This window comes from Trachurus japonicus, chromosome 9 (assembly GCF_045865225.1).
Source record: "Trachurus japonicus isolate A0001 chromosome 9, Traja_1.0".
Taxonomy (NCBI): Eukaryota; Metazoa; Chordata; class Actinopteri; order Carangiformes; family Carangidae; genus Trachurus; species Trachurus japonicus.
The window spans coordinates 5,128,948-5,149,623 of record NC_140915.1 but is presented as its reverse complement, the minus strand read 5'-3'; the positions used below and the strand labels follow the sequence as shown (position 1 = coordinate 5,149,623).

Genomic DNA, 20,676 nt, shown 5'->3' with positions numbered 1-20,676 from the left:
ACCACATTCACGGCGTCCCTTGGCTGCACACACAGCCCTGCATGCCGTTCTCTCTCCTCATTGGATAAAAACTGTAGGATACGATAAATGTTTTCTCCTCGGCTCAGAGCAGAGCAGAGGGACTGACAGACCCGTGTTTCAGACCAAACACTCTATAGAAGTGATTGCTGTCGGAAGACATAGCCTAACTATTTAAGACTTATATTAACACAAAAATACCGCTTACATCTGCTTTAACTTGCTGCACAGTTCACCAGTTGTATTTACAGGACGTTGGTGGAGGTATTAAACTTAGTCACACGTGTTTTGTTTTTATCAACCACACTGTGATTAAAGAAAGTTAGAGCTCTTTGGCAAATGCATCTTCCTTTTAATAATTGTCTGTACTGGCTGTGTTCATAGTTTCATCATCATCATTAAGCCTTCAGGTGGATGATGAGACTCTTTGTAAGTCTGAGAGCATAACAGGGGGGCTGGTGTGGTGTGTTAATCTTCCGCCGGGTGGCGCTCCAAGCTGCTCCGTCTCTCTCTTCTCGCCGCAGAAGGAGAATCCCGGAAGAGAGCAGCGGCTTCCTGACGGCTCAGCAGCGGCTAACGAGCTAGCAGAGATAACTGTGTCCAACTGTGTCCAACCAAGAGGTTTAACCAGAGTCACAGCTTAGATTAGACACCCGCCGGACTGAAGGTAACACAAGATGGATTAACAACACAACACACTCTGCCTGTCTGTGTGTACTGTTTGATGCTGTTTTTTTTGTCTCGAGTCTTGATAAAAGTGGCCTCCTGCTGTTAGCTGTTAGCTGTTAGCTGCTAGCTGTTAGCTGCTAGCCGGTTAACTGGGGATCGGGGATGGGGCTGGGGGGGTGGAAGTCGGCTGATGGCGGCTGGTTATCGGTGCTAGTAGGAAGCTGCTGCTGCCTCCACCCAGTGCGACGACTGTCACGGTGTTTATAACGCTGGAGCTCGGTGTTTCAGCCGAGGTAGTTAGCCTAGCATAGCCTAGCTTAGCCTAGCCGCTTCCTTTTGTTTGTGTTGTGTCCAGTTGGACGGTTTCAGGTTCACGGGAGGTGGAAGTGAGACAACAACAGGGTGTGTGGACTCTGCTGCTGCTCCACCTCACACTGTTTAGTTGGATTAGTTCACACACGTCTTTGGCGAAATTCTCCTATCACCATAATCCCTATAGTCATCATCATCATCATCATCATCATAGCTGTAGGTTCATTTCCTTTAATTATCAGTTCATGTTGTTTTGTGATCCGCGGGGCAGGAGGTGAACGGTACAGGCGAATATAAAATATATACCAAGATACCAGACGAGAAGCTGCTCTAATGATATGAAATGTTACAGCTTCACTTCCTGTCTCCTAAAGTGGGCGTGGTCACAGCCCCCCCCCTCCCCCAAAGTGGGCGTGGTCACCCCCCCAAACCACCTCCTGTTGTGAATGTGTGTGGATTTATAAAAGTTGAAGGTAGACAAAAGTGAGATATTTATATTTTCTTATTAGGGCCCGAGCCTGTGTCAACGACCCAGGGAGGTCCCTATTGTTATTCGACATGCACATTAGTCAACGTGCCAGCCGACGAGTAACAACAAGTAAGCAAGCAAGTAACCAAGTACTGCATAGACCTGGCAGCAAAAACCCCAGATATTGTAATGTTTATTCTTATTATTATTTTTATTAGGGCCCGAGCCTGTGTCAACGACCCAGGGAGGTCCCTATTGTTATTCGACATGCACATTAGTCAACGTGCCAGCCGACGAGTAACAACAAGTAACCAACCAAGTAATCAAGTACTCCACTGACCTGGCGCAAAATTCCCCGAAATGCAAATGTTTATTATTATTATTATTATTATTATTATTATTATTATTCCCCCTCTTTAAACCCCAATTTGACCCCTTTGCCAAGCCGAGAAACGGACGAAACTTGGGACACACGTCGGGACTTGCGAAAATTGACGTCTGATGCTATCGCCGTTTGTGGGCGGGGCAAATTGGCACAACAGCGCCCCCTGGAACTTTTGACCCCCGGCCATAGGGATCAAAATTTTTTTTCTCGCAGGCTGCCCAAACTTGGTACACATATGTATCATACCCAGACATGAAAAAAATTTGTTTCGTGCGAAGCCCAAAAACCAACAGGAAGTCGGCCATTTTGGTTAGCATTTATTTTACGCAAAACGAACTCCTCCGAGGGGTTACGCCCGATCGGCTCCAAATTGGGTTCCAGAACATCGTCAGACCTAGCTGAGCTTATCTTGTGCTCCGCAGGTCTGTAGCTCAAAGGGGTTGGCCTCTGGCGTGCCCCGAAGTTTGGCGACTGTTTCGGTGCTCGCCATGTAAATACGAACGGCTCTCATGCCCACATACTTGATCGTAGACGCTTCAAACTTGGTGCAAAAATCTATGGCGAGACCCTGAACGATCCGACATATTATTTGCCGATGTCGCTCATAGCGCCCCCCGGTGGTAACAGGAAACGTACAAAAATTCGTTAAAAATACGTAGTTGGCCAAATCGACTTCGTTACACTTCTAGTACATGCAGACCCGGATGGTGAAGCTACATCATGAAAGCTTTGACCCTACGAGCAACGGCGTCCGTGTGCCGCCGCGGCGACTGACGATTTTTTGTCGTAAAATTACGTTTCCCAATTACGCGCACATACTTCGTCGTAGCCACTTGAAATTCAAAGGACATGACGTTGGCTCCGCCCTGAACGTTTTGATGTATCGACTTCCTGCCTGGCTCATAGCGCCCCCCGGTGGTAACAGGAAGTACGCAAAAATTCGTTAAAAATCCATACTTCACCCGATCAACTTCATTCCACTTCTAATACATGCAGAACCAGTTGCTGAAGCTACATTATGAACGCTGTGAAGATACGACGAACGGCGTCCGTGTGCCGCCGCGGCGACTGACGATTTTTTATCGTACAATTACGTTTGCCTTTTTCGCGGCTTTAACGAAGTCGTGTCCTCACGAAATTTCATACACGGGTCAAGAATGGCGAGCTCTTTCAGCGGATAGAGTCGTTTCCCATGGGCGTGGCTAAATGCCTCAATAGCGCCCCCTTGAAGTTTTTCCGAAATTCTCCATAGACAAATTTCGCTTACTTTGTCGTACACATACGAAACTCGACACACACGTGTATCATAACTAAACATACCAAAAATTGAATTGGAGCCACGCCTTAAACCCAACAGGAAGTCGGCCATTTTGGTTAGCATTTCTTTGACGCAAAACGAACTCCTCCGAGGGAGTTCGCCCGATTCACTTCAAATTGGGTACGGAACATCTCCAGACTGAGCTGATTACGGCTTGTGCTCCGCAGGTGTGTAGGTCAAAAGGGCGTGGCTGCTAGGGCACGGCCAAGTTGCCGAATTCAGCTAAGAAGTTTGCAATGCTATCACGCCCACAGATTTGATCGCAGCGGCTTCAAACTTGGTGCACATGATGAGGGCTTGACCCTGAACGATCCGACATATCATTTTCCTACGTCACTCATAGCGCCCCCCGGTGGTAACAGGAGGTGCGCTAAAATTCATTAAAAATACATCGTTGACCCCATCAGCTTCATTCCACGTCTAAAACATGCCGAACAAGTTGGTGAAGGTATTTCATGAACGCTATGACGCTACGGCTAATGGCCCCCTTGTGGCGGCGACAGGAATAGCGCTCCATCGTGAACTGCCACCTCCCACGGATTTTGCCCGATTGACTTCATATTCGCCACAGATCATCAGGAGACCGAGCTGGTCAAACACTATTAAAAGCTTTTCTCTACGTCAAACGGCGTGGCTGCTAGGGGGCGACAAAGTTGGCCAACTGCTCGTTTAGTCGCCATGCTATTACGTTTGTCTTCCACGCCCACATACTTGATCGTAGTCACTTCAAAATTTCAGTACATGATCAGAGGCCCGCCCTCTACGCCTCCATTTGATCGTACGCTAGCTCGCTCAAGACGCCCCCTTGTGGACACAGGAAATGTCGCGTTTTGCATCGACATTGTCCGATCGGCTCGAAAATTCACATGTGTGATGAGGTCACGACCCCGAACACAACGGCCCACATCCCGTTACCACCCCCCGGTGGACGAACCGTAAACCTGCCGTAACTCCATCGTACGTTGTCCGATTTGCTCGAAAGTTCACATGTTCGACGAGGGGACCGCCCTCGACGCAGCCGCCCACGTCCGGTCGCGCGCGGGGGTTTTCGAAGAGCGGCCCGGGGGTAGCGGGGACGCCGAGTGGCGTGGAGCGAGGGCCCGTCATAGCCGCTTGCGGCTTTAATTATTATTATTATTATTATTCCCCGAGTTCGAACGCGATTTCGACCCCTTTCCCAAGCCGAGAAACGGATGAAATTTTACACGCAGGGGGGGAAGCCCAAAAATTGCGATTCTGTGGTGGTCTCGCATGTGGGCGTGGCCAAATGGCACCACAGCGCCCCCTAGACCGCGCATAGGAAATGGCAGTCTGCGACACCGATTTGTCCGAAACTTGGTAAACATATTCATCAACCCAAGATCTTCAAAAAATCTCATTACGGACATACCCGACAACCAACAGGAAGTCGGCCATTTTGCTTCAAAGTTGGTTTACGCAAAACGAACTCCTCCGAGGGGTTACGCCCGATCGGCTCCAAATTGGGTCCAGAACATCGCCAGACCTAGCTGAGCTTATCTTGTGCTCCGCAGGTCTGTAGCTCAAAGCGCTTGGCCTCTGGCGTGCCCCGAAGTTTGGCGACTGTTTCGGTGCTCGCCATGTAAATACGAACGGCTCTCATGCCCTCATACTTGATCGTAGACGCTTCAAACTTGGTGCAAAAATCTATGGAGAGACCCTGAACGATCCGACATATTATTTGCGTACGTCGCTCATAGCGCCCCCCGGTGGTAACAGGAAACGTACAAAAATTCGTTAAAAATACGTAGTTGACCAAATCGACTTCGTTACACTTCTAGTACATGCAGACCCGGATGGTGAAGCTACATCATGAACGCTTTGACCCTACGAGCAACGGCGTCCGTGTGCCGCCGCGGCGAAAGTGTATCATCCCAATTTAAATTTTGTTTGCCTTTCACGCGCACATACTTCGTCGTAGCCACTTGAAATTCAAAGGACATGACGTTGGCTCCTCCCTGAACGTTTTGATGTATCGACTTCCTGCCTGGCTCATAGCGCCCCCCGGTGGTAACAGGAAGTACGCAAAAATTCATTAAAAATCCATACTTCACCCGATCAACTTCATTCCACTTCTAATACATGCAGAACCAGTTGCTGAAGCTACATTATGAACGCTGTGAAGATACGACGAACGGCGTCCGTGTGCCGCCGCGGCGACTGACGATTTTTTATCGTACAATTACGTTTGCCTTTTTCGTGGCTTTAACGAAGTCGTGTCCTCACGAAATTTCATACACAGGTCAAGAATGGCGAGCTCTTTCAGCGGATAGAGTCGTTTCCCATGGGCGTGGCTAAATGCCTCAATAGCGCCCCCTTGAAGTTTTTCCGAAATTCTCCATAGACAAATTTCGCTTACTTTGTCGTACACATACGAAACTCGAGACACACGTGTATCATACCCAAACATACCAAAAATTGAATTGGAGCCACGCCCTAAACCCAACAGGAAGTCGGCCATTTTGGTTAGCATTTCTTTGACGCAAAACGAACTCCTCCGAGGGAGTTCGCCCGATTGACTTCAAATTGGGCACGGAACATCTCCAGACTGAGCTGATTACGGCTTGTGCTCCGCAGGTGTGTAGGTCAAAGGGCGTGGCTACTAGGGCACGGCCAAGTTGCCGAATTCAGCTAAGAAGTTTGCAATGCTATCACGCCCACAGATTTGATCGCAGCGGCTTCAAACTTGGTGCACATGATGAGGGCGTGACCCTGAACGATCCGACGTATTATTTTCCTACGTCACTCATAGCGCCCCCCGGTGGTAACAGGAAGTGCGCTAAAATTCATTAAAAATACATAGTTGACCCCATCAACTTCATTCCACTTCTAAAACATGCCGAACAAGTTGGTGAAGGTATTTCGTGAACGCTATGACGCTACGGCTAATGGCCCCCTAGTGAAGGCGACAGGAATAGCGCTCCACCGTGAACTGCCACCTCCCACCGATTTTGCCCGATTGACTTCATATTCGCTACAGATCATCAGGAGACCGAGCTGGTCAAACACTATTAAAAGCTTTTCTCTACGTCAAACGGCGTGGCTGCTAGGGGGCGACAAATTTGGCCAACTGCTCGTTTAGTCGCCATGCTATTACGTTTGCCTTCCACGCCCACATACTTGGTCGTAGTCACTTCAAAATTTCAGTACATGATCAGAGGCCCGCCCTCTACGCCTCCATTTGATCGTACGCTAGCTCGCTCAAGACGCCCCCTTGTGGACACAGGAAATGTCGCGTTTTGCATCGACATTGTCCGATCGGCTCGAAACTTCACATGTGTGATGAGGTCACGACCCCGAACGCAACGGCCCACATCCCGTTACCGCCCCCTGGTGGACGAACCGTAAACCTGCCGTAACTCCATCGTACGTTGTCCGATTTGCTCGAAACTTGACGTGTTCGACGAGGGGACCGCCCTCGACGCAGCCGCCCGCGTCCGGTTGCGCGCGGGGGTTTTCGAAGAGCGGCCCGGGGGTAGCGGGGACGCCGAGTGGCGTGGAGCGAGGGCCCGTCATAGCCGCTTGCGGCTTTAATATTAATATTGAAGCTGTGCAGAAAAGAAAAATTAATTTGAGCCCACTGTGAGTCGAAACATTAGTGTAATAATAACTCATCTATCAGACAATGTAGGCCAAACTTTGTTTTCGGGTAAAACCGCGATGAAAGTGTGGTATTTCTTTTTCGCATTGGATCCGTAATCCGTCAATCAAACGTCTGACACACAGTCCCGTGTCGTAGTCGTACCATTACATGATTATACGTGTTTCTTTGATGAACCTACTCCTATGACAATCAGGGCCATTGCATAGGGGAGGAAGGTGGTGATAACTCTAGGGGCCCAGCGCCCAGTGGGGCCCATAAAAAACCCCAGTAGTCTAATCTTTGTTATGACTGATTTATTCTGCGTAAAGGGCCTTTCACACCGAACGCGGTATGCGCTGCGCCCACCGCGAGGTACAGCGCAGACAGGCGCAGAGCAGGGCGGCAGCGCGTACACATATGGCGCGAGTTGCTGAGCAACCGAACAAACAAGACAGGATTTGGGTGGGTATATGCAAAGATATGTTCGCCAGGAGCTACAAAACGACCGCTTCCAGGTGAACTTTAGCGTCAGGCTGAGCAGGGAGCAGTTTAACAGCCTGTTAGAGAGAGTTGGTCTGATCCTCAGGAGGATGACAACTCACTTCATGCATCCCGTCACTTTAACTGAACGTCTGGTCGTTTGTTTTCTCTCTGCAAGCGGCTGATTTTTTTTCAGACTCCACTACATCCTCTCCTATTGGACGCGCCGAGATGTCGTCACAGCGCGCTGCGCCCAGATTAAACATTTTTTAATTCGGGCGCAGCGCGCCGCCGCGGCACGCGCCCACCTCGCGTGCCGCTCAGCTCGGCGCAGAGCCGTTCGCCGGTGCGCCGTGGTAGCACGTACACAATGAATGGGTTTGCTGCCGCCTTCCGCCGCCTGCCGCGTTCGGTGTGAAAGGCCCTTAAGACCCTGACTAATACTCATAGTACACTGTAAAAACTCAACATCTTTTCAAGAATATTTGTCTTATTTCTAGTCCAAATGTCTCATTTCTAGTCAAAACTAATCTCTTTCCACTTAAAATAAGACTCATAACCTAAAAATTAACTTGTTTTTAGATCATTTTCACTTGTTTCAAACAAATTTTCACTTCAAATAAGTAGAAAAATCTGCAAGTGAAAGTACGTTTTTTGTGCTTGTAATAAGGAAGAAAAACTTGCTCCACTATCAGATTTTTTCTACTTATTCCAAGTGAAAACCTGCTTGAAAGGAGTAAAAAGTGTCTAAAAACAAGCTGCTTTTAATATGATGAGTCTTATTTTAAGTAGAATGAGATTTGTTTTGACTAGAAATGGAATTTTGACTAGAAATACGACAAATATTCTTGCTAAGATACTTGAGTTTTTGCAGTGTAATGCTGCATTAGCATCAAAACAAAGTAGGCTAAATAAAAAACGATAATACATACGTAGTCTAAGAAGAAAAAAAAGGAAAAGTTAGGGGGAGGGGCCCACTTTAGTATTCTTTAAGGGGGCCCAGAATTCCTAGCAACGGCCCTGATGACAATGGGGATTATGGCAATAGGAGAAGTTGCCAAAAATGTGGAACTATCCCTTTAACGAAGCTTTTATACCCACCCCCTCCCCTCTCCTCCCCCTCTCTCCTCAACCGCAGCATCAAGATGACAGCCGCACCTTACAACTACTCCTACATCTTCAAGTACATCATCATCGGTGAGTGTCTGACACATCAAGCAGGAAATACTGTGTTAATACTTCACTGTAATAATACTGTTACAAGCAAATACATGTGAAAAAGGACCAGTGCAAAAACATAAACATTAGCTGTCGTACACCATGTTTCACAGTTATTTCCACTGCATTTAAATATCTCCAGTGTGTGACTGTAAACAGACGGCAACAACAAGAACAAGCCAGATTGTTTTGATTTAAAGCCAAAGCTCCAAGAAGTCTGTGGACAGAAAACACAGAGGGAGGGAGTAAACTACAACTCCCATGGTGCATTTGAGCCACAAGCACACAGCTTTACATCCTGTTGTGAGCTGCACAAACACTGATAACTATTAGGCCTGTAAGGATACACCAAAGTCACGATTCGATTCGTATCTCGATTTCTGACCCACGGTTCGATACGCGGTTTGATTCAATTAGAATTTTATTAAGGTTAAAAAAAGAAGAGATTTTGATAGCAAAAACCTTGATTATTTATTATAACAACAATATATAACATTAACAATTATAACTAGGGCTGCCCCCAAATAGTCAACCAAGCACTGGTCCACCAAAAAAACATTATTCAATTCAATTCAATTTCATTTATAAAGCGCATTTCATGCACAATAGTTAAGCAATTATATAATACAATGCAATTTAGCCGACCAAAATCTCATTGGTCGATTGATCGCAGGAAAAACAAACATTTGGAGCCGTGTTTTGTCAAAATTAAGTCAAAATCAATATGACTGAACTGTTTATGAAAGGCTATAGGGCTTTTAATTTGAAGGGCCAGATACAGGAAATCTTGACATGCACTCCCTGTCAGTTTTTTGTTGTTGTGTGTGTTTGTGTGTTTTTTTTTTTTTTTTACACGGCACGGCAGGTCCGGTCCCTACTTTTTTTTTCCTTGTCAAGAGCGACTTTTTCCGATGTTGTTCCAGACGTTTCTGGTTTGGAAGCACGTACCGCTGTTTTCAACACACAAGACACCTCCGAATCCACTGATACTCACTTGCAAAGCTCTTGACTTCCCCTTCATAGTAACAGCAGCTGAGGCTCATGGGTAATGTAGTGTTTAGAGCCATGATGTCCGTGTACAGCACTGTTTTCTGTTTCCTTGTCTTTGATTATTGGTTGTCTTTCTCCAGGTGACATGGGCGTAGGGAAGTCTTGTCTGTTGCACCAGTTCACAGAGAAAAAATGTGAGTCCATCCTCCTTCTCTGCTCCGCTCACAGTATCTGCAGATCTTTAACGGTCTTCCTTCAAAAAGCTCCATTGAACAGTTTTCCTCAGTTAATTTTGCTTTCTGCGTGTTTGCAGTCATGGCCGACTGTCCCCACACCATCGGGGTGGAGTTTGGGACGAGGATCATGGAGGTCCATGGTCAGAAGGTGAAACTGCAGATATGGGACACGGCCGGTCAGGAGCGGTTCAGGGCCGTCACCAGGTCCTACTACCGAGGGGCCGCCGGCGCCCTCATGGTCTACGACATCACCAGGTACCGATGGGGAGAGGCTGGTGTGACTGGTGTGTAGGGATGTCACGATAATAATTGTTTATTGTCAGAGAAATAATCACAGTATTACGATTATCACGATTATTATGTTTTGTTTTGTTTTCTTTATTTAGATCCCCATTAGCTTTTGCCACGCAGCAGCTATTCTTCCTGGGGTCTTTTCATCTTAATAAATGACCAATACAAACCATTAACACACAACACATTAATACATAAAACAAAAAATACATACAGAAAACACATACTCAATACATACACATACAAAACAAAACATCCAAGACAAACACTTAACATATGTTACCTGCTCCTACATTGAATCACTACACAACAAGGATACCAGGACCCAATTTACAAATAGGCTACTGGTCAAAATTGCGATCAAAATAATAATCTCTTAGTTTCATTTTAAAACTAACCATGTTTCTTTGTTGTATAACATAATTCGGAAGGGCATTCCACTCCTTCATAGCTCGATATAATACTATAGTCAAAATATAATGACATTTCTAATCTCTTAAAGCAGAAGTAAGCGATCCGGTGGTTTTGGCTAACTTCCTGTCACGCGCATCCCTTGGCTGCACACACAGAGAGGACCGCCCCTTTATGCCGTTCTCTCCCCTCATTGGATAAAGGTTGTAGGATACAAGGAAAGTTTTCTCCTCGGCTTACAGCAGAGCAGAGTGACTGACAGACCCGTGTTTCAGACCAAACACTCTATAGAAGTGATTGCTGTCGGAAGATACAACTATTTAAGACTTATATTAACACAAATATATCACTTACTTCTGCTTTAATATAGGACCAGTTATTAATCCCCTGAGGGAAGTGTTTGAAATATTTAAGTCATTAATTATCATCTCTACCAAATGTTTAAGTTTATTTAATTTTTTTTTACAATACAAATTAGGGATGTGAATCTTTGGGTGGCTCACGATTCGATTCGATTCCGATTTTTAGGGTCACGATTCGATTCAAAATCGATTTTCGATTCAACCGATTCTTGATTTTATTTTTGCGATTTTTAGTTTGCTTTATTAACACCAGACCATGTGAAAAAGTTGAATGATGATGATGTCTACAGACTACTATATCAGAAGCCATATTTCCCCACCAAAAAATGCACATCACATGTTTCAGATTTATTCAGCAGCAATATATTTGAACCATTTTAAAGTAAACTGCTACATGAAGCTGATTTTATAGGCTACTACTACTACTACTACTCTCTTTTCAAAAGCCTGGACTGAAGGGATGTGAATATTTGGGTGTCTCTATTCGATTCAAAATCAGTTGCACATAGACATGTATCACCTGTAACAAAGGCGCTGCAAAAAAAAAAAAAAAAAAAGACGACACTCCGCTCTCACGCCAGCTGACCTGCAGCCTGTCTGCCTCTGCAGCGCCACAGAGGAGCTGTCAGAGGAGCTGCTGCTGCTGGTCCTCTCTTCAGCCTGCTGTTTGGCTGCACTTTGTTTGAGTTTAAAAAAGTGAAGATCTAACGTCACCTGAGCACCGATCAGCTGAGAGAGCGCAGTGGATGTGGCTGCTCAGCTGGAACGCGCGTGTGTTTAACGGCAAAAAAAACCCAAAACCAGCGATCGTCCTCTCTCCTCAATAGAGCGTCGGGTTGCTGATGTACACAAGCCTAGTCACAGACATTCAATAGAGCATTTAAATCAGATCAGTTAATGTTTGTAGGCGGTTAGCGAGCGTCTTTTAGCGCCATGGCGTGCTGCAGCGCTGTGTACGGCGCTGTGAGGGCGTGTATTGAGACGGAGGAAAATTAATAAAAAATCGATTTTTGAAGATTATGAATCGATTCAGAATCTTAGAGAATGAGAATCTCGATTCTTACATGAATCGATTTTTTCCCCCACCCCTAATACAAATGACACACTAACATTTAAATTCCTACCAATTCAGTGTTAAGTTAGATGAATGGACCAGTGCATTTACCTTTACATTGGCGCCACATCTGCTGATATGGTTCCAACATAATTTTTTTTCGGAAAGTGACGGTATTTAGGAATCTTTACGATCAATTAATTGTGGCGTTTAGTACCGCGATTAATTGTGAAAACAAGTAATTGTGACATCCCTATTGGTGTGTGTACCCACCAGAGATGGGGACTCGAGTCACTGTGACTTGGACTCGAGTCGACTCGAGTCGCTATTTTAATGTGACTTGACTTGACAAAAAATAAAGGACTTGCGACTTGACTCGGACTTGGAGGTTAAAGACTCGGGACTTGACTTGACTTGAGACACGATGACTTGAATGACTTGGCCACCGCTGAATTTCTCACTGGCACGGCATCAACTCAACTTTTTTTTTTCCCAGACTTTTTATGCATTTATTTTGAAAGGACCGCTGGAGAGAGAGAGTGAGGGGGGGATTTGATACGGAGCAAAGGGACCGCCAGGGTGCTACATGGATCTATTAGCCTATAATATACATCCATGGCGTGCTATGACGCTCGCAGCTCAGTGTTTTTAATCGGAGATATCATCCGGAGTTTCAGTGACGGTGAGCGGCCTGACGCTGCTTCATTAACGCTGCGTCGCCGCCGCTGTTCAGAGTCGGGGCAGACGCCCAGTAACTATAGACATACAGTAACCTGTTACCAGCATTACCATAGCGAGGAATTATTATCTAAAACTACTTGGTATGAGTGCAGACTGAGAATGGTTTTGTCATGATAGAATATAGGGCCTAATAGATTTTCTATTCTATTCTATAGAATATAATAGATTTTCTATTCTATTCTATACCAATATTGTCTTTACTTTATTTAGATCAGATTCTGCGGGTGAAATTGCAATAATAAGGTGACTTGACTTGGACTTGACTTGACAAAACCTGTGACTTGACTTGACTTGACTTGACTTGCCCAAAGAAAAATGACTTGGGACTTACTTGAGACTTTAAGGTTAAGACTTGAGACTTACTTGAGACTTGCACATGTGTGACTTGGTCCCATCTCTGGTACCCACTGACCTTTGGTCGGGTAGGTAGCTGGTTTTGTTTGTAGACTGGTTGATTAGGCTGTTGTGTGGTTGACTGGTCATTCGACTTTGTAGCGTTCCAGGCAACCTGTAACTCGTGTTTTTCCGACTTGTTACCCATCAAAGTGCACTATAACGGCCGTCAAACTCGTAACTTCCGACCCGTGAACTCGTACCAGATCGACCTGGTACGACTTCACAGGTCGGAAAAACACGAGTCACGGGTTGCCTGGAACGCACCATTATTTCCTGTGCGCCAGCGCGGGAATGTCGCCAAAGACACCAAATACAAAAAGAACAAATACTGAAAAATACCGCGAGGTGTTAGAGGAGCCGAACGACTTCATCAGCGTTGTATCATCACCTCTTGTAGTGGCTTGGGTGAAACGGATACAGACACGTAGAAGTTACGTATTATAGCTTTAAGAGACAAAGAGATATAGTTTAACCAACCTGTTACCCAGAAATGGGAGTTGCCTTAGTACCAAAACTGGACCTTGCATTGGAGGGATCAGGTTTAAGGTAGACCAAGTGCAAAGGTTGAAATCCAAAAATAGGACAGTTCTAAGATCATCACCAGATTACTCCAATCTCCAAGATAACATTATCTGCTAAACCCAGTTCCTTCCTTAGTCTGGAGCGCCATCAGCCCAACACAAAACAATGTCCCAGTAGACATATAAAGACACAGGACTCAAACCCGTCCACAGAACAAATCTGATTCAGACCTTCATCAAATTTCAGATCAGAGTTTCATTGAGTCGTCACTAAGTGTTGGGCACCGAGAACCGGATGGAACCGATTCTAACGTTTCAATTCCATCGGAAATGGACACATCCAGAGTTGTTGTTACGTGGTTGGTTGATGTGGTTGACTGGTTAGTCTTGAAGATTATGTGAATTTTGGCTGCCAGCGCAGGATGTTATTCAAAGTTTTTTTTTTTTTTAAACAAATCGGGTTGTGAAGCTTCCACAAGAAAAAACAAATTCAGCAGTATTCAGAGAGTCTTACCCAACCAGATTGTGAACCTACGGTCTTGTAGTTGGGGTCCTGTGCGTTGTAACCATTGACCCACCTAACTGGCTGCGCATAGGCATAGCTGCTGTTTATGTGGCCTTTGCAGTGTTGATCGCTGTCTTCCAGCTGGGACAAAATGTGGTTCAAATGTTCATGTTCCCCTGAGGATGAGTTGTTATCATGAAGTCGATGTCCTGCCTTTACTTTCCATCGGGTCTAAGTTTTTTGAGTTATTGGTGCTAAATAATAATAGTCACTGTTTTGTGTGTGTTTGTGTGTAGGAGAAGTACTTATAATCATCTAAGCAGCTGGTTGACGGATGCCAGGAACCTGACCAACCCAAACACAGTGAGTACACAAACCAAAGCAGTGAGCAGTCGGTTGGTAGATGAGTTTGTCATTTTGGCAGCCCAGCTAAAGTTCGTCCATTTTTTTCAAACTGACAGGCTCAGATAGTTACAATGAGTGTCTGACAACAAACTAGAAAGGAGAAATGAACGTATGTCTCTACCTTTAGCCCGTCTCTTCTTCTTCTGACTGGCAGTAGTCATCCCGGTCAAAGTGGTCACAGCAGACCCTGTGGTCGGCACGGCGACGGCGCAGTGCATCGACAGGAGTGTCAGCATCCATTTGTAGCACAGCTAACTGTTAGCCCTAACTTGTGAAAGCTCTGTGAAAGCTGCGCGAAGAGCGGCCCAACATTTTGTTGTTACAATTTGTAAATTCTCCGGTCGTCTCTCTTCACCTCAGTCAGGTAACAGTTTTCCCCACTGGTGTTTTGCCGCGAGTTATCGCGAGATTTCAGAATGAGATTTCTAGCGTGGTGAGATTTGGACACAAATCACAGCAAACAGCGACCTGCAGCTAAAGGTAGAGACATACGTTCATTTCTCTTTTCTAGTATGTTGTCAGACACTCATTGTAACTATCTGAGCCTGTCAGTGTGAAAAAAAATGCAGGTTTATAGGGCGAACTTTGACGGGAGCCACTTGCCCGGTTGAAGAGCGTTAGCTGGGCTGCAGGCTGCCTGCCCGGCTCAATACTGGAACCACCTCAATAATTGTATTATCCATCACTCACGTGTACAGAAAAATATATGAAAACAGGGCCCAGGTTGGAAAAAACCGAAGTTTCCCTTTAATTTGTCTTCATCTTGATTTTATTTGTTTCTTGTCAACAATGCGATCCCTGACATCTTTCAGGTGATCATTCTGATTGGTAACAAGGCCGACCTGGAGGCTCAGAGAGACGTGACATACGAGGAGGCCAAACAGTTTGCTGAAGAGAACGGTGAGAGACAGAGACATGTTGAAGTATATTCAGTTCATCAGTGTGACCGAGACTCGACTGCCTGACTCTGATCTCTGCTTCCTGTTATTAATCAGGTTTGCTGTTTCTGGAGGCCAGTGCTAAGACGTAAGTGCACTCAACATCTAGAATGGTTTCCTGGTAAAAGAGCAATCGTACGAACCGTTTGATTTAATTTGTCCCTTTTTGCTTTCATGTGAGCTGTGTGTTTCCGTCGCGGTCTTTGTCTTCCTCAGTGGGGAGAATGTGGAGGAGGCCTTCCTTGAGGCGGCAAAGAGGATCTACCAGAACATCCAAGATGGCAGTTTGGACCTGAACGCCGCCGAGTCGGGAGTCCAGCACAAGCCGTCAGCGCCACAGGGAGGCCGCCTCAACGCCGACAGCCAGCCGGCTAAAGAGGGCTGCAGCTGCTAACCACAGACAGAATCTACAAACCCATCGAACGGACGAACGCACGGACGGACAGAGTCAGATACGTACACAGAGATCCCTTTCCTCCAGGCACCAACGTCCACCTTCTGTCCAGGGTGCGTCCAACAGGATCTAGTTTTTACATTTTACATATTACATTCAATATAGCAGTGGTACAAGTCCAACCATCAAATTCAGACTGCAGCTCAGTGCTCAGCGCGACCATCCTCCACCCGAATATACACCAACCAGATTTCATTCTGATTCCTCTGGACCAGTCTTAAATCAGGATCAGTATTGAACAACTACCAAAATTCAGACCATTCTAGTCCTCGACTGCATTCAAATTGAATCCTTCAACATAAATCCTGACCACCTTAGATTAACACTGGGGTCACAATCAAGACTGCTTTCAGCTGTCACTCAGACAGTCTACGCCTTTCTAAAACCAAATCTTTCAAGTCTGGAGAGATGGTGGCCCAACTCAAGTGAGGATGATCCAAATTTGGCACTACCCTGGTCCCAATTTGGAAACACTGGTAACCCAAGAGACAAAGATATATAGTTTAACCAACTTGTAACCCAGAAGTGGACTAAAGGGTTTTGCCTTAGCTCCAAATCTGGACCTTGCAATGGAGGGATCAGATTTAAGGTAGAGTAGGCCAAGTGCAAAGGTTGAAATCTCAGAATATGACGGTTTTAAGACCATCACCAGGTGACTTGAATCTCCAAGGTAACTGTATCTGCTAGGCCCAGATCCTTCCTAGTCTGGAGTGCCGCCGTCGGCCCAAGTCAATCTTAGGAAGTCCAGACCACTCAAAAGTGGACTGTTGTTGTCCCAAGACAAAACACTGTCCCAGGAGACACATAAAGACACAGGACTCAAACCCGTCCACAGCAGAAATATGATTCACACCTACATCAAATTAGAGATCACCAGAGTTTCATTGGGTCAAGCCCAAGGCTCCAGCTGGACTTGTTCCACCCGACATGTAGGTTCACCTTTGAATCAAGGTACAACCGTATTTGAGAGGTAAATACAAGATACTATGCCAGGATTCAGAGATCTTTTTCACTATAATTCGAACCCAAGTTCTGATCATCGACATTCCTAGGAACTGATCCAAAGCCTGGATCCAAATCTTCAAATCTGGACCTTGAGGTTACATCTGCTTATATCTGATCTACTGTAACTCCAGATCAGCCAAACACCCAAGTTTTTACATTTGCTCTTTGATGGAAACTTCTGGATATATATATATATATTCGTATCTATGGCATATTCATGTGTGATGCTCCAACTTCTCAGTTCAGTTCAATTGGAATTGTTTTGTTTTTTTAAATGAATGCTTCAAAACAGTAAAATCTATGAAGGAGGGTTTCCAAACACGCTGCATTGGTGGGTTTCATTAGTTCATCAGTTCTACACGGACTCGGGTTGTTGTCGGTTTTGTCTCAGCAGGGTTCCAGCTGTGCATTAACACACATCACAGGTCCAAATTAAATGTACACAAAGGGATAAAATCCAGAACAAGACACCGGACCCAGCTGTATGTGGGTCCTGGTCAAGGTCTCCAGGAGTAGGAACCTAGTGGATCCCTGAAGACCTTGACAAACAGACATGCACCCTTAAACCATCCAGTGAGGCTGCAGTTTTATATCGCCTGGTTTAAAAATCTCAACATTTGGACGAAATCTTATTTAACATGACTTTGAACATTGATTGCTCATTGGAGAAACGCAGCAACTGCTGGATGAAGAAATCAAATGTCTTACCTGAACCTGATTGTCAGCACCTGTTCCTTAGGCAATCTTGGGTTCAGGATAGATTTTTATTAAATTTTTTCCATTGTTTCTGTTTTTTTGTTTTGTTTTGTTTTGTTTTGTTTTTTAAATCAAGTATAAATGCAATATATTTTTGATGTCACAGCTCCATCTAGTGGTAATTTCTCTCGCCCTCATGCTTCAGTGCTTCTTGAGGGAAGAAAAATGACACCAAGTGTAAGTGATGCTGATTCTTTTAATTTATTACTTCTTATTTTTGTTTAGGTTTCTGTTTGATATTCACTTTATTTTAATGCATTACTCTGGTTTCTGGCTCATCACTGAAAAATTGTTGCAACCAAATATTGAAACTCTTGATCTGTACTTGATACCTCAAAGAACATTATGAATATTTGGACATAAATTCTATGTACATTTCAATTGTGTGAGCCGCGTCTGCTTTGAAGTTTGATGTTGCCAACCGGCATTCGTGAATAAAGGTAAAGTTAACTGACAGTTTAATTTACGGACCTGGCACGACATGAGCTAAGACGTTCAGTCAGTAAATGACATCAATTAGAGGGATTCCCACGCTCATGAGTTTCCAACCGAAGCACCACCAGTTCAGCTTCGCTAAACCTTCTTTGAAATATTTTAAAGTTGCATCAGTTGATTCACTCTCAGATTAAAATTGTGTCGGTTTGCAAAATAAATGTTCCATAGTAGCTTTGTCGTGATGAATCAACACGTTCTGATCCGATTAAAATCAGACTTACACTAAATGCATTTAGTAATATACGACGATTCTGCTTTAATACATAAATACATGTCACTTATACACTGAGTAAACAAATCACACATTAAAGATTAATTCAGCTGATTGATTTAAAATGTATTGTTTGTATTTTACTCCTACATTAATCTCGATCTGAACCAGAATTAGCTCCACCATTTACTTTTTCTCCATTATCCACAAGTTTCCGAACGTCATCTATGGTCAAAACCGGAAGCCGGTTTTGCCGGTTTGGTGGAATTGTACGTTTACGTTTCCATGGTTTTCAGTCGTTGTCATAGTTGCGGTAAACGCATGGATCTATTAACGCTGGCTTTTGTAACACGGATGTCAATTTGTGTGATATCCATTGTTAAAAGCTGGTGTGATGATCCATGCGTTTTACAGATTTTCATTGAAAAAAAAAAAAAAAATCCATGCATTTACCGCGACTACCGAAACCATGGAAACGTAAACATAAAATTCCACCGGAAGAGCAAAACCAGCAAAACAGGCTACGTTTTTGACGTTCGGAAAAAGGTGGATAGGAAAATGGGAATTGCAGATGGATGAATAACCAGAGGAAGCTAAATGTATTTCAACCGGGAAAAGGAAAAATTCAGAATTATTTAATTATTATTATTAGCTTTTTCTTGATTTCCAATCCATTTTTATTCCTAAATTCTGACGTGCAACGATTATTTAGAACTTGAGTTAATTTTTGTTAGTTAATTTCACAATTTGAAAGAAACTAATAATCAGAAAAGATTTAAATCAGTTTGTTTACTATCGACTCAGCAGTGATATTTGTCACCTCCTACAGTTTTTAATGTTAAATGTAAAAAGCAGCGGCTGTGTGATGTTTTTCCCGCCATGTTTGTTTCCATCTCCGTGTTCATGGCGCCGTGGTTCTGGTCTGGGCCGGTGATCATGTGTACATATCCAGTGTTTCCAGTTTCAGACCAGTGAGTCCTGCTGTGGGCGGGGCCAGGGGAGTCCTGGACCACTTCAACACACACTCTGGTTTCTAACTGTGTCCACGTCTGTCTGATGGGGAGGGATCAGTGTGACGTTACTCTTTGCTGTCCTCTGATTGGTCGACAGCTGCCTTCTTTGACTGTGATGTTTGATTTATGGACGAAACCCCTCCCTCACTGCAAAACATCTGACTTACAGGTTTTCAGGCATCTTGTTGCTTGTTCATCATTTAATAACCTGCACGCTGCGTCTGCACCGAAGCCATGTTTTTCTTTTTTAACAAAGGAAGGATTTGTTTGTTTCTTGTTTTTGTTTTTTTCTTTCTTTACTTTAATGCAAAGATTTTATCGAGTGTCCAGGGACCAAAGGGTCAGAAAACTCAACAGGAAGTCACTGGATTTATTAAGAAAACTACATTTTGTTGTGACCAACGCCTTAAGCTTCCCTCGCCAAAGGAAAACACAAACATTTCATGTACAAACAGGAAACAAATACTCACCTAGATGAATATAGAGACAGATTTCTGCCTGTTTACAGTAGTGTCAGCAGGTGGCGCTGTGGTCACAGTTCAGTCTCTGCCCATCTGATTTTAAAGACTTTGTCTCTGTGACTTTGTTCCAGCGTCCACAGATTCCTGATAGTGAACGGAAGTTTATCTCCAAATAATCAAATAGCCACGTTTGTTTTTACAGAGATAAATGTGTGAATGTTTCAGGTAAATGTCGGCACAGATCAGTCAAAAGGGGGCGCTGTAATCAGGCTGAACAACAATTTGATTCTCTTCTTTCTGTTCTGCTGATTTTCTGTCTGCTTCAGTAACAAACATGCTTCTCATGGATCTTTGACTGTTTATATTGGTAATCTGTAATGAGTTTCTCAGCTGTACCTGTTCATTGTACGACCATGGGATTCAGTTATTTGTAAATAAAGTATATATACTGTATATACACCAAGGAGTCTGCTCCATGTGTCATGAAATCAAAAAAAGTGAATCAAGAAGTGTTGGAGAAGAACTTTTTTTTAAAATTGATTTTGACATCTAGAAGATCAGTTCTTATCATTTATCTCCATATTCTTTGTGTTATTCAAGCCAAAAGTACGGTGGCCGGGAGGTGCAAACCAACATTACAAAATCCGAAACAGTTTACAAAGGTTGAGACAACTTTACATTTTAGAAAACATTTTTACATATCATAAAACAAAATACATTACCATAACACATTTACAAGTACCGAAACAAATTTACATTTCAGAAAACAAATTAACAAGAAACTAAACACTTTTACAAACACCAAGACAAATTTACAAGTGGCGAAACAATTTTACAGGTCACGTGAACTCCATCAACGATGACAACAACTTGTATTTGGCTGCTCCCGTAATCACTTACGTTTCAACCCCGGACGTGTAAAAGGTGTTGAAACAGTTTACAAACTGAAATATGGAAAAAC

General features: G+C 44.2%; 1 protein-coding gene across 1 annotated transcript; it reads left to right on the top strand.

The window, feature by feature from the left end:
- The first annotated feature begins 551 nt into the window (after positions 1-551).
- On the top strand, positions 552-16,126 carry LOC146980757 (ras-related protein Rab-14-like). The gene is made up of 8 exons (XM_085785753.1): positions 552-685; positions 8,391-8,449; positions 9,601-9,654; positions 9,774-9,951; positions 14,274-14,340; positions 15,195-15,282; positions 15,378-15,408; positions 15,537-16,126. Exons 2-8 carry the CDS (start codon positions 8,398-8,400, stop codon positions 15,712-15,714), a joined length of 648 nt encoding a protein of 215 aa, XP_085641879.1. The 5' UTR covers positions 552-685; positions 8,391-8,397; the 3' UTR covers positions 15,715-16,126.
- The last annotated feature ends 4,550 nt before the right edge of the window (positions 16,127-20,676 follow it).

What these genes read in the sequence shown, in the direction of transcription:
- LOC146980757 (XM_085785753.1), top strand. Translation starts at nt 8,398, where the DNA reads ATGACAGCCGCACCTTACAACTACTCCTACATCTTCAAGTACATCATC. An exon ending in ACCTGACCAACCCAAACACA is followed by an intron (nt 14,341 to 15,194) that starts GTGAGTACACAA and finishes GACATCTTTCAG; the next exon opens with GTGATCATTCTGATTGGTAA. An exon ending in ACAGTTTGCTGAAGAGAACG is followed by an intron (nt 15,283 to 15,377) that starts GTGAGAGACAGA and finishes GTTATTAATCAG; the next exon opens with GTTTGCTGTTTCTGGAGGCC.